Source organism: Emys orbicularis, chromosome 4 (genome assembly GCF_028017835.1).
Source record: "Emys orbicularis isolate rEmyOrb1 chromosome 4, rEmyOrb1.hap1, whole genome shotgun sequence".
NCBI lineage: Eukaryota > Metazoa > Chordata > Testudines > Emydidae > Emys > Emys orbicularis.
Window position 1 is genome coordinate 140,369,949 of NC_088686.1, and position 14,571 is coordinate 140,384,519.

General features: G+C 46.1%; 1 protein-coding gene across 2 annotated transcripts; it reads right to left on the reverse strand.

Annotated features, from left to right (window-relative positions):
* Positions 1 to 3,249: 3,249 nt before the first annotated feature.
* FRS3 (fibroblast growth factor receptor substrate 3) lies at positions 3,250 to 12,477 on the reverse strand. Of its 2 annotated transcripts, XM_065403167.1 has the most exons (6): positions 12,413 to 12,477; positions 11,125 to 11,213; positions 10,155 to 10,341; positions 7,322 to 7,483; positions 6,573 to 6,730; positions 3,250 to 4,961 (listed from the first exon to the last, which is right to left on the reverse strand). In XM_065403167.1, the coding sequence occupies exons 2-6, from the start codon at positions 11,188 to 11,190 to the stop codon at positions 4,038 to 4,040; spliced, it is 1,497 nt and encodes a 498-aa protein (XP_065259239.1). In that variant the 5' UTR covers positions 11,191 to 11,213; positions 12,413 to 12,477; the 3' UTR covers positions 3,250 to 4,037. The 2 variants fall into 2 exon arrangements, with proteins under 2 accessions (XP_065259239.1, XP_065259238.1); XM_065403166.1 differs by lacking the exon at positions 12,413 to 12,477 and having other exon boundaries at positions 11,125 to 11,227.
* Between the last annotated feature and the right edge of the window lie 2,094 nt (positions 12,478 to 14,571).

The following is a 14,571-nucleotide window of genomic DNA, read 5'->3' on the forward strand; positions in this document are numbered from 1 at the left end:
GGGGAAATTTACCTTTTTGTCTGGGACTAGATTAGCTTTGCTGTTAAACCTCCTAGGCCCTGATCCGGCAAGGCAATGAGACTCAGTGGGAGTGGAGGATGCTCAGTGATTCATAGGCTTGGGCCCCACATCACCTGAGGTCACTTCCCATGATTTACTGAAAGAAAGAAAATGGCACAAGCCTTATAAGTGCCTTAGCACCATCTGCCAAATGAGCGAGTGCATGACAAATAACTTATAGGATCTTCTTTCTTAGCTCAGTCCTTCTCATCCTTCCCTCTCAGCCTTTCATCTCCATCAAGAGATGATCCTGAAGTCCTAGGATTGCCACCACCAGGCCACTCCCAATTTTAAAGAGAGGCACACTTTCTAAATCTGATCAGAGTCACCAGCAAATGCAGGAAACTTCACAACAGAGTGGAGCTACCACAATACAACAGGGATGATGGCTCCTGTCACATACTGGTTTTTCCTGTCTCCCCCTTACTCTCAAAGGTGCTTAGACTGTCCACACTGTGACTTACACCATGCTAGTAAGAACTCCTCTTCAACGTAGGTGTTGCTAGGGCTGTTTCCCAGGCCAATGTGGACAGCGACTTTTCCATTTCATCTGCACTACAAATACAGCTGTAAACAGGGCACCAAACACAGGCTAAAGCCTCAGACATTTCCCATCTGCATTACAAGAACTGCTTTCACTGTGCGGGCGACAGGCATGTGGTAACCAGATCCCCTAATACTGTCGTAGTGTAGATGGACGCAATGTCCGAGAATTAGGTTATAAAATCATGCTACATACAACAATGGGGAGATAGCCAGCTGGGGCATCTTGTGGGTGCATCACAGCATGGTCTGATTAACCTAGTTCTCAGAAAACTATTGCTGATCAGAGGAATTGTGATAGGGCCCTGCTAAAGATGCTTGTTAGCATAATTAGAACTGTAATGTGGACAAGGCCTGAAAGTCTGTGGTTCATGCAGGCTAAGCAGAATACGGGACAGAGAGAAGTGCTATTTCTTTTATCCCTATGTTAAGAGCACTCATCTAGCAGCAGGCAACTATCATCCTGTGACCACTTTTTACTTTGTGGTCATTTATGACCAACATTATTTTGTAAACAGCCCCACTAATCACTTTTTAAAACCCATCTTAGATGTGGGGAAATAAAAACATTTTATCCTCTCCGTTAACTGAATAAACCTGTTAGATCAATACATTTGCTACAGACCAATGAGGAAGTGATAAAGGTATTAGAGGACTTGATTTACTGCTGTGGATGTGTGCCAGGTTCCCCACATCCCTAGTCAGAACAACACTAAGCTAGATAGTTCATCATGCCAAATGCTAGCAACAAATTCCTAGAACAGACCCTGATCCGGGCTGCAAGTGAAGTCAATGGAAGGATTCAGCAGACTTCAGTGAGTGCTGGATTGGTCCAATGAAGCACTATAATAGGTAACAACATTTGCCCATAAAAGGGCAATTCAAAGCCCACCGAAGACAGTGGGAGTCTTTCCACTTACTTCGATGGGCTTTGGATCAGGGCCTACATGAATACAGATACATTAATACAGTGCATCAGCAGCAACAGCTGCCATGTAACTCTAATATGTTCGTATTGTGACTTTTAAAGACATTCTGTCAAGATCAAGCACACATTTAACAAAACCTATATCCTGACTTGTTTTACAAATTTGTTGGGGGGGGTTTGGCCTGGATGTTTTGCACATCTCAGCTGGGTGAGCAAAACTAGACAAGTCAATTTAAATTCAGCAGTTAGTCAGTTTCAGCTAAAGATTCTCAGGCATTGTCCAGTGCTGTAATGTCTGAGATGCAAAAGCTACAACGGAGGGTGATGTTTAACCCTTTAAAAAAAAAAGCCTCTTCATTGAGATTGTTCATGAAAATATTTTTATACAGTTACTTAAAAAAAAAAATTCTTCCTCACTCCCAATGAAACCTAAATGTGGGGCATAAACTACGTGACAGTTTCCCTATAAATAAAGTCAGTTCACATATTAAAAATAATTAGCTTCTGTTATAGAACAAAAATAAGAGCTGGACTGAAGCCTGGAAGACAAGAGGTCAAAGGCTTGCCAAAACTCACTCACTTCTGAAGGTGGTGGTGGGGTTTGGTATTTGTAATGCAGACACCAAGCCAATGAGAAGAATCATAACTCTACAAATGGGGAGGAGTTCCTGACCTAAGGGTAAAGAGATTATATGGATACCCATCAGCTTTACTTATTTGTAGGGCTTGGCTACATTCCTTGCCATTGCTCCTAAAAGCCTCACTTTTCAAGGCAGCACTACAGCGCCGAAAAGAAGTTGGGTTTGTTAGTGCTGGAAAGAATCTCAGAAATCGACAGATTATGCTTGTGACTGCCAGGGCCGAGATATAAGCAGATGAACCAGCTTTTCCCTTTCACTGACTCTAGTCTGTTAACATACCAATGGCAAGGACATCATAGGAAGGTTTGGATGGCTCGATTTGCCAACCCCGAGCGAGCTTTCAGAGAATTGGATGGCATGATTCCAATCCTGCGGAAGAGGGTGAGGGAGTTTCAAAACAATAAGGCAGAAGTGAATATAATTCCAAGAGCTCTTTTACGTCTCATAGAAATGAGAGGGAATAGCAAAGTGGAATCAGTGAATGCCTCATGCTGCAGAGATTGGTGTGGCCTGTAGCAAGTGAAACCATACACAGAATGTTATCATTGGAACATCCCACAGTGGAAGAGAAGTAGAACGTCATGCGCAAGTTTTTTTTTTTTTTTTTTTTTTTACAGAAGGGCCTGATGGTTCACATCAGATTCAGCCCTGGGGTAACTGGTTACAACCACTCAAAGCCAATGGAGTTACAGTAAAGCTCAATTTAGTCCTTTGAGTCTACAATACAAGGAAACGAGCCATGCATTTAGCCAAAACACTAGTCAATTATTTCACGTGGACTCAGCAAGGTATGCGGGAGTAGGCACTGCTCCTTAGATATGACTCCAAGCTTGGTTGCCTCGCAGCTATGCTGACACTTCCGTGTTTTCTGCAGTCACTCCCACCAGCCCAATATAGTGCATTCCAGGTAACTGAGCTTTGAGTCACAGCTACGCTTTCCCCATTTGTAGTTCCACAAAGCACCCTTTTCACCATATCATCCCCCCCCCCCCCGCCCCGCCAGCCCCCGCCCCAAAAAAGGAGGTGAACACCAAGCGGATCCATTCCATGTTGCCACTGGCTTGGCACTTTTAACTTTGGTGCAAAAGAATGTTTACAAAATAAAATAAATAGATAGAAAAATAAAACAAATAAATAAACTGACAGCTGGAAAACATTTCTGAATATCCACAAAAAAGGCAGACAGATAAGTACACACCAAGGGCTCCCTGATCCCAAACCTCAAACTCCACTTGCATTCCCAGTCTTTCCCCCTGCTCCTATGGGTTTTTTTTTTTTTTTTAAACACTCCCAATACTCTCTCCACCCCTCATAGAATCATAGAATATCAGGGTTGGAAGGGACCTCAGGAGGTCATCTAGTCCACTCCCCTGCTCAAGGCAGGACCAATCCCCAGTCAGATTTTTGCCCCAGATCCCTAAATGGCCCCCTCAAGGATTAAACTCACAACCCTGGGTTTAGCAGGCCAATGCTCAAACCACTGAGCTATCCCTCCCCCGTCTCCTCTCCACATGGATGACATGAAAGCAGGGGGACTGACCCTGGTCCATGAATGACCTGTTTACATTTATACTCCGCTTGGTGCCGTTTCAAATGCTGGCACCCCACAAAATAACTTAAATAAATAAATAAATAAAGACCGTTTTCTGCTACTCTGCAAGGCTTTAGAAACAAATGACATGGGAGGAACGGAGAGAGGCAGGCAGACATTTGTAAAGTCCGCTTGCTGGAGCTATCCCAGGATGCTGTATTGAGCAATAGGGTTAACAGGGCGTCGGGGCAATAGAGAACGAAAGTCACGCTACACGATACACTGAAAGGCAGGTACGAAAGCCACAATGCAGCGCTTGCACGCAGTGTTTCCCTTACAGAGGCAAGTCGGTGCTGTTATGCCGAGTTTTCCTTGAAGTCCCATCGTCTCTGGGCAGCGCTCTCTGCAAGTTGGACATGGCTGCTGTCTTTTTAAGGTCAATGACCGCGTAGGAGTCCATCCTGCTGGCTGGGTGGGCGGCAGGAAGCGGGGCGCAGGGCACCTGGAGGCTCTGGCGCCCCTTGTGGGGGTCAGCCTCCAGCTCCACCTGGATGTAGTTGAGCTGCCGCTGCTGCTCCGGGCAGGGCCGGCGGAAGTCGAAGCTGAAGACACTAGGTGTGCAGTTGTGGCGGTGCTGCAAGAAGTCATCCCGACGTAGGCCGCTGTGCAGTGCGGTGTTCTCAGAGTTCATGTAGTTTTGCAGGGGGTCACCTTCGTCCGGCTCGGGGTAGCCATTCGGAGAAGGAGTCAGCGTGTCCCCAGAGTCCTCGTCCTGCCGCAGCGGCTGGCACTCCCACACAGGAGGCAAGGAAGGCAGGTTCTCGTAGTGCAGCAGGGGCGTCCTGCGGTGAGAGCAGCTGTTTAAGCCCAGGTCCTCCCGGGTGAGTTTCAAGCGCCCGCCACGCCGAAGAGATGTGCCCCCAGCAGGCAGCAGGCCATTCACATTCTCATATACGCACCTGGGCACGAGACATTCATCCTTGCACTCGTTGTTGTTGTTAGGGCCGCAGATGTGCCCCCCGCACTCCCGATAGTAACGGCAGGAGCTGTCACGTTTCACCATGTGCCTGTGAACTGGGGCAGGGCCCAGCACAAACTTCACCTCCCCCGGCTGCAGGAAGACCTGGGGGTTTCGGTCCTCCAGAGAGCAGCTGTGGTTCCCGTGCAGAAAAGGAGGATGGACTTCAGGCAGCGAGTGCATGCAGTGCCGGCCCCTCATCTCCTCCTCGCCACTGGTTGTGTTCACATAGGTGTGGGACTGCAGGGAGAGAAGATGTGTTTTAGAGGCAGAGGGTGATGCTGGGGAGGGGGACAATGATAGGAAGAGATCAGAGCCAAAAATACAGGGAGTGGGGGGTGGGATTGAGTGAGAGTACAGCTGAGAATGTGAGTGTGGAGAGTGAGGAGTCTGGTGGCTGATAAAGTGGGGGGGGGGGAGGAGTCTTGGTGGCTGAAAAAACTTGGAGGGGCTGTGTGCCGAGAAAGTGGGGAGTGAAACTTGACCGAAAGGGATGCAGCTATGGTAAAATTATGTTTACACATCGACTGTTGCAAACCAAACACCCAGCACCTGGAGACAGGAATGAATTTTGTTTTCTCTCATGGATGTGAATTTAGTTTCTACGGGGCAGGATGAGCAGCATCTTTGCTCATCTAGAAACTGCCCTGAAGAACTGCAGTTATTTTAAAGGAGTCATAATATGGCTCTAAAGCTTCCCCATTAGTCTGGCCTGATTTGGTTCTGCTCCTCCCGCCCATAACTCCCCAGCCTCTCTCTTAGGATCAGAGCCACTATTAATCAGGGGATTGACGTGTGGGCTCTCTGGGGTCTGAGGCCAGATCTACACTAGAAGTGCTCTGCTGGTATAGTTATACTGGTATTTTACACCAGCAAAGCGCTCCTAGTGTAGATGCAGCTTATAGCAGCAAAACTGTGCTTTGCCAGTAAAGCTTATTCTAGCCCCTCCCCCTCAAAAAATGAACTATACCAGCAAAATTGCAGTTTTGCCAGTACAACGACATCTAGAGTAGGGGCTTCTGCCAGTACAGCTTTGTCAGCCAGGGATCATGTGTCATCACACCCCGACTGACACAGCCGTGCTGGCAAAAGTTTGTAGCACAGACTTGCCCTCACATAGGCTCCTTTCAAACATGAGCAACTTATGCACACGAGATGGTTTAAAACAAAATATCTATGACACGTTTTTAAACAGGTCTCAAGTTGAGTTCAAACTCTGGTGTGGAGCATATGAATTTCCATCTACACAAGGTGAGATATCTTCTTGAGTGGTCTATATAAAGTATCCTAGGACACAGAAATGACGTGAGGAAGGAGCCCACACCTGCCTAGGTTTGTGTGACTCTGAAGCACCAGCTATCAGACAATGATGGAGACAAGACACTGGGTGTAATGGACTGATCTGGTATGATAAATCCTATGAGCCTAAACACAGAGAACAAAGATCAGCTGCCCAAGCAGTGTAGTGGTAGCACAACACCATGCAAGGGTCTGAGTTTCGGTATCCAGCCTAGAGTTTAGCTTGGGGCTGGTAGAGATGTGGAAGCAGCACATACAGTTTCAGGAGGGAATTGCATGCTGCTGTCAAACAAGGGGCAGATCATTACTGATGGCCTGGGGAAGCTACACCCGGGGAAGCTACCCAGCGAGTAGTCACAGGGGTGCAAATTTGCAACACTAAAACTAAGTAAAACAGCCAAGAAGGAGCAACTGACAAGGTAAGAGGGTCTCTGGGCTTCCTTAACATTGAGCAGATGCATGAGCCTAGCACCCCACAAGAATCCTAGAAGAGAAGGAGAAGACATGCTATGAGTTCCCTGCAGCAATCGAGATCAGGAGACCTGGGCTTACCTGTTCATCTGGCCCAATGAGGGCATGTGTGGAGTCCTCCCCAATGGAGGAGTGTCTCAAGCTGTTCATGGAAGGGTGTCGGGCCGTGGAGTAGGATGGGGCTTCCCCAGGGAAGCTGTGGAATCCATTGGGGAACCCTGGAACAGTGTATCCCAGAGCTGGGGGGAGAATTCAGAGAGACGTGCTTGAGAGCCAGAGCATCACACTGGCCTTGCGTACAGATGCGGCTGCAGCTGCACCATGGGCCAGCTTCTCAAAGGGCCTTATTAAACAGACGTGCTGGAAAGGCAGAGCCTGCTTGGCGGGGAAAGGCTCCTACCGTGTGTACGCCTGTTGTAAATATGCAGGCTAGGCCCCCCAGGTTAAATTTACTAGCACTTAAGTCACGGCTATGAAAGTGAGAAACAAACACACATTCTTCTAGTTGAGGTTTCCCTCAGGAGCCCGCTGATCCCTAAAGAGGCCACTTGGCAGGGCTCCAGCTGGAATCCAACTGGAGTCGGAGAATGAGGTTGATATTTGCAGTTTTTGTTCCCATTTCCTTGGGAACAAGGTATCACATCTGCAAACGAGTGGGGCTTTAAGCATGCTGCACAGAACATACGTGGACTCGAGGGCCCAGCTCAGAGGCCAGACAGCTCACATCAGCTGCTTGGGGGAATGTAGCCTTGGCTGGGAGACCAGCACCCAACACAGAGATAAACTTGGACAAACTTCCTCTACCCTACCTAGTACTCTGGAAGCCTTACTGTTGGTTGTCTGGGGTGTCCGGGATAGCTCCAGCTCAGTGGAGTGATTGCCCCTAGTCATGATGACTGGCTCCTCCACCACATTGATACTATTACACTGCATCAGGTCCTGCAGCAAGTTAAAGATCTCCTCTGCCCTTGAACACTTGAAGGCAAATATCCCTGTGCAAATACAAAGACGGGGGGTGGGGAGAGATGAGTACAATCTTAGTTTAATAAGAGTGTAGTCTAGTCCTTGGAAAGCAACAAAATGTAAAATCTGACTGAAAAGGGTTTCTGTTTAACACAACACAATTAACCTGGGGAACTCACTGTCACAGGATAAGGTCACGAGCTTGGCAGGATTCAAAAAGAGATTAGACATTTATATAGGTAATGGGAATAGTCACCCTTCCATTAGATAGTACACACATTTGTAAGAGGTATAAACCCTCATGCTTCAGGGTACAAGTCAGGGTACAAGTCACATACTAAATGTCCGGGGTTAGGAAGTAATTTTCTCTATACGCCCATTGTTACACATTATGAAGCGTCTTCCATTTTCCTCTAAAGCTCATGGTGTGAGACAATATTTCAAACAGGATACTAAATTAAATTGACAACTCGTCTGAGCTTGTTGGGCAAGCCCTGTATTTCTCTACACACAAATTTATGATTTACAGGGAAATATTTTGTAAAATATTGTCAATATTTAAACACCCCCGAGGCGATATTTCTGTATAGTGTATCCTGTTGTTACATCACTAGAAACATAACACCACCATTGCTAGTTGATCCATGAATTGGTGCATCTAATGCCAACTTTACATTACTTAACTCTGCTGGAGATAAGAATGGTATACTGGGTGACAGATGAGATTCTTCACCTGTAATTTCCGTTCTTTCATTTTACCTGGGGCCCGATCCAACTCCCATTGTCAATGAAGTCTTTCCATTGACTCTAATGGGAATTGGATTGGGCACCCGGAATGCATGTGGAAGAGAGGGGCAACTGCACCCCACTTTTAAAATGTATCAGATTAAACGGTGGCTCCCCAGATAAATAGTTTGACCAATAGCCAACGTGTGCAGAACTAACCAATCACATGCTGGTGCGCACACACATGAATGCACAAAAGCCATAGCAACAAGGACAACAGCATGGCAACAACTGCTGCTACTCTGAAGAAAAATTTGAAAAATATCCTTGCCAGAAAATATATGCATCTGTCTTATTCACTGGGGCTAGGGAGGAATGATCCAAATAAAATCAATTAAGTGAGAAAGTCTCCTTTGAGCAGGAAAAGAACCAGAGGAAATGTACGCAGATCAAAACAGTATGGCTTCCATACAATTTATCTTTGCATATAGAGGACATGGATGACTTAGCCTGTGCCCTCTGAAAGCTCTCTTTGTAGGTGAAGAGTGAATGACTCTACCCTATCTGTGCTATCTAGAGCTCCGTAGAAAACCCAAGTAAACGTAACAGCATTCCAACGACTGATCTGAATCCTGCAAAAGGCAAAGTAGACACACACAAAAAGCCACAGGTCCCACCCTGCTGACAACCGATAAGCATGGAATTCCACTAAAGGCAAATCCTATTTATATAAATATTATAAAAGAGTAGCACACAGCATTGTAAATGCACACAGTACTTTATAAACAGACGCGAACAGTGATGTGGACTTTATTCAGATATCAGAGGACTTTTCAACACACGATGCTAATTGGGGGACATAACCTGATTTTTTTTTTTCTTTTGCTGTGTGCTAAGAATATGCTCATCTCTTTACAAGTAATATACAGATAGTCCTTATGCCAAGAAACTTACAGTTTAACAGGCAGCATGGAATAGTGGGAATCAGGAAACGTAGGCTCTATTCCCAGCTCTACCACTGACTGAATGGGGTGTTCTTGGGTGAGTCATGTCAGCTCTGTGCCTCAGTTTCCCCATATGTAAAAAATGGGGCACTTTTGGAACTACCCTCCCCCCACCTTGCAAAGTGCTGCGGGATCAATGGATAAAAAGCAGTAAACGTAGTAGGTACTGCTAAACAAGGCAGATAGAGAAGACAGAATGCACTGGAAAGACCAGAACAGAAGAGGACAGGATTTTTTAAAAACTAACATTGACTCACTTTTTTGGGTCATTGTGGAACAAGCAAGCCTTTTAGAAGGGACCTAAACGAAGACAGAGCAGAGGCTTGGCAGACAGTAGTACAGAGGACATAGATGATGACATGCATTGAAAAGCAAATATCTGAAGTTGAAACATGCCTAGGAAACCAGAGCCAACAGCCTCATCCTTGCAAAAAGCACCTTGGGGTACCTTGGTTTCACATCCCATAGAAAGGTGGCATTTCTAGCACCTCCTCAGTACCAACACAGAAGAGTAAGCCCACAGAATCACTAACTTCTTCTGCCACCCTGGGTTTTCCTTAATGGTCTCTGATCCAATTGAAATCCCACTCCAAAACTGCTTACATTAAGATATAATGAGAGCCAATTCTAGATGTGTTTCTCCATGCTGTGCATTTATAAGGCAATAGCCTAATTACTTTAAGTCTATAAATATAAACAAGTGAGCCACAATAAGCCACAAGAGTGATACCACATGATGGCTCTGCCCTCAGTCACAAGCTTCCAACATTAATGTCTTAATTGGGAGTATTAAATGCACATGCAAACACACTACAGTACCCTAGAGGTGTGCTATCGCTTGTGCGTGTGAAGCAGGGTATAAAGCAGGTTTCCCATATGTAATAAGCAGGGGAGAAATCAGCACCAAGCAGTTACAGCATTCTGCAACTGAAAGTTTTAGACAGGTTTGTTCCCCCAAAAGGCACAACACCTTGTCCGGTCTGGCAGCGGCGTCCGCTCTCGAAGGAGAAGAGGTTGGAGTCATAGCCATAGCGGCGCAGGCAAAGGTACGGCCACCTGACAGCATCGCGCTTGTGTGTGTGCAAGATGAGCTCCATCTGCGTTAGCTCCATAATCCCAGATCCCAGCGCGTTACCCTCATCATCCACATTTGTTACCTGCAGAGACACCAAAGCTCACATCAGGAGGCTCAACACAGGAGATGTGACAGATGTAAGTTTGCCTGGAAACCCCAGCACTCTCTCCCTTGACTCATTAACATGCCTTGCTCTTGGATGATAGGGGGAGGTCATTTGGGTGTGAATTCATTGCTGGTGAAAGGTGCGACATGGACAGCCCTGAAGACTGCAGCCCCACACCAGCTCAGCTAATGTGCCTCAACACAGGCATGGGGGGGGGGGAGGCACCCTTGAGTGGGAAGAGGAGAGTTCAGTCTCTCTCCAATTCTTGGCCTCTCTGCTAAGACTGTCAAATGGTTCAACCACTGCCGGCTGTGCTGGTGCTTTTACAATGTGGAGACCTGTTTACAGCCAATTAGGCTGAAACGCACGGACTCATTTCACACAAGCCACCAAATAGCTACCACATGGTGATAACTTTTGATGCCCACTGACTTGGGCCCAATTTGAAAGGTTCCACAACAAGTGAGCCATCTAATTTTCCCTTCTCATTGCATCTGTTTCTTCTCTGGCACTGGGAGATTGAATCTCGATGCCAATGCAAATCCTTCTACACGACAGAGGGTGGAACCAGCAAGCAGGGGATTCCCTGCTTAAAAATTAGCAATACATTTGCAAATCTTTCCCTATAGAAGAATTTCCCCATAAGAGAAAGGGCTTTAATGTGTAGGTTCCATGAAATTTGGATTGTACTTTGCAGGCCTTGATTCCCAGTGGCTGCTGTCAATTGCAGAGCTTTCCCTCTAGGATAAAGGGTATTACCTTAAACTTGGTGGGGTGGTTGTCTGGGACACTGTCTCTGCACAGGTAGCTGTAGCAGCTCCCCATGACGTTAGCATACCAGGTGAGCCCTAAAGGGAGGGTGCGGGAGAAAAAAAAAAAAACAGAGGATAAAGGCACAATTTCATTTGCGTTTTTGATCCGTAATTATTGTTTCATCCCAACCAATGACCCAGGCTTTTAGAGTGGTGGAGCAAAGGCAGGGATGGCTCAGTGGAGCCCTGGAAGTGTACTGGACGTTAAATGCCCTCAAAGAAGGGGGGAGTGGGTATGCATGCCAGGGCGCAATGCCACAGGCAGGCCACACAGTGCACATACACACCACCAGGGGATTTTTCTAATAGAAGAATATTTTCACGGAGCAACTAACAGCGAATGTGATACAATGGGGCTACAGAAGCTGTTCATAAAACAAAGTTACTCTGGAGTTTTGGCACCAACTACCCATTTTATGACTAATCACAATGAGGAAGGATTCCTTAAGCACTAGCCAGGTCTACACTAGGAGTGTTTCACCAGTATAGCTATCCCGGGAGGGTATAGCAGCAAAGCACTCCTTGTGTGGAAATAGCTTATACAAGCGAAAGCACAATCTTACCACTATAACTATGTCTAGGCTAGAGATCACAACCCTGACCAACAAAGCCATGCCAGCAAGAGTTTGTAGTGTAGATCAGCGGTTCTCAACCGTTTCGGGTTCAAGACCCATTCGTAAATGTTTATGGCCTGTTGTAAATAGTCTGGGGGTGGAGGCCCTGAAGGGTTTCGGTCAGGTCCTGCCCAGCACTCACCCCACAGCGGCAGCCCATGCAGCTGCTGTGCTGTGGGGCTAGCTGGGCTTGGATCTCAGCTCTGGACATTTCAACCTTCGGGGTTGCAGCGCCACCAGATTTGGCCCCGCCCCGCCCCCCTGACTTGACCAAATTTGCATGAGTGGAGTTGTGACCTGGCTCATGGGGTTGCAGTGCCACTCACTCAAATTTGTCCTATCCGGACTCCCGTCATCACAATGGCTGGGCCAAACCTGAGTGTTGCTCAGACCCCAGGGGTTGCAGTGCCTGGAGCAGGGAGGCGGGCCCAGCCAGCCCTGTGGGACAGGAGCCAAAGGAGCTGCCACGCAACCCTTTGAAACATTCTGGCGACCCAATTTTGGGTCTCGACCCCCAGGTTGAGAAACGCTGGTGTAGACCTAGCCCTTGTGCAGTGCCTTTGAGATAATCCGTGAGGACAGAAGAAAGTTCGTAACTCTTTAGTCTCACTTGATTCTTACCCAGTTGAGGCCATTAGGTGGTTTATTGAGGGCGGGGAGGGATTCCCACTTTATTCCCACAGTCCTCTGCTGAGTGTCATGGTAACCAGGTTGTCAAGAAGTCACCTAGAGTTCCGTAGAAACTGTCCCATGTTTCACCTGACAAGAATCCAATCAAAGAGATTGGCAGAGAAAAGAAAGACAGAGAGCTAGATTTTTATCATATCTCTATTAATCTTTCTAAAAAGTTAAGAAAAACATAAATTAAAGCAATAATTTATAAATGTAAGTTTATGTAACACACTGCATGGACAAATCCAGTGGGGACCTGACAAGTAAAACACACTTTGGGGGTAAATTAGAATGTAGGTGTAAACAGATCAATCCAGAACTCACTGGGTGAGCAAAATGAGAGGTAGGTCAACAGGAAATGCAACTAGCATTTGCTAACTCCCTCCTAGTAGCTGATTTTTTCCCACATCCCTCTCTTGGTTTGTAAGTTACACTTCCTTTGCCAGTTCAGCACAAGGTACCCTACGTTGCCACTTACATCCATTTTCCACCCAACAAATGTCATTACTGAACTAGGCACAGACGTTCACAGGAGTTGCACCATTTACAGCAGAATGAACAAGGCCTGCAAAGCATTTTCAAAAACACACCAAATATGTGTGCAGCTATTAAGGAATTAGCTCAACACCGTTCATAAATGAAGTGGGGCTGGAAATGAAGATGGACAAATGAAATTTCAGACAAAGATCACAAGCAACTTTCTTTTCACTGGGCAATTTTGGACAACTAATCTCCAGAAATAAGGCAAATTTTGTCTCAATTATGGGATCCTGATCCATTACTGGGCCTCCAAGGCACTACTGCAATATAAATAAATTATAATACTAGTAATTAGCATCAAAGATACTAGAAATCACATGTATCTGATGCTTTAGGAATCTGTATGCATCTGAATTAGACAGAAGGTTCCTAACAAGGTTCAGAGAGCAAGAAGCTATAGAAGCCAGTGGGCAAATAACACAATAGCTATTCTATTTTGGATCATAAAAGGAACAAATTCCAGATATACACAAAACTAAACAACTATTCGGTACTTTTCAGAGAATGCAAGTGCCTAGTGTACAGGAAATGCACGTACTAGTAATAGGAAAAACTGGCATTACAGACTTTAGTTTACTGAACTCAAAGTCAACTCGGGGCACCAGAATCAGAACCAGTCACTACCAAAGGACGCTCTGTGTTAATTATCTAGTAGTCCAAGGAGCGAGAGAGTAAAACTGTACAGATAACTAGCCTGACATTACAAGAGTAAATGAAATGAAGATGCTATTGAAAATTTCAAGCTCTGGCACCTAACAATCAGTTTCATCATCAGTCACTCCAGCTTAGCAAGAGTTCAGAGACAAAGATGATTCTCTTGGGCAAAAGCAGTATCCTCACGCCCACATGTATAGGTTGTGGCAGTGACCACGTATAGCTAGCACATTTTGACCATTACAGTAACAAATAATATCTTATTTGCCTCCACTGTACATAACTCTGTCAGACTTGATTCTGCTCTTTCTCCTTCCTTATCCATACCTGGGTATCTCTCCATCACACCTCAAACACTGCCTCTGTCTGCCACTGCCCCAGTCCTACCTCTGATGAATCCTCATCCAGATCTTAAGCCTGATCTACACTTAAAACTTAAGTTGACATAACTACAGCACTGACACCCCTGAGCTCTGCAGTTCTACTGATCTAAACCCCCAGTGTAGATGCGGAAGCATTCTTCTGTCGACTAGCTACTATTGCTCAAGGAGGTGGAGTTACTACAGTGATGGAAAAAACCCTTCTGTCACTGCAGCGTACATCTATTCTCCAGGATTGCAGCAGTGTAGCTGCAGCACCAGTTATGCCACTGTAGAGTACACACGCCTTAAGTGTCTTCTCAACTTCATTATTACAATGACCTTCTCAATGGCTTTTCTTTGTCCCAGCTCCCCCAACTCCAGAAAATGCAATATTCTGCAGCCTGCGTTCTTATAACCAATGCAATCACATCATCCTCAACCCTGAATAACTCCATAGGTTCATGACTCACTTCAAAATCGGCCTCTTTGTTTGTAAAACCCTTCATGAACTTGCTCCAGCAGACCTCACAGACTTTGCCCACTAATCTAGCA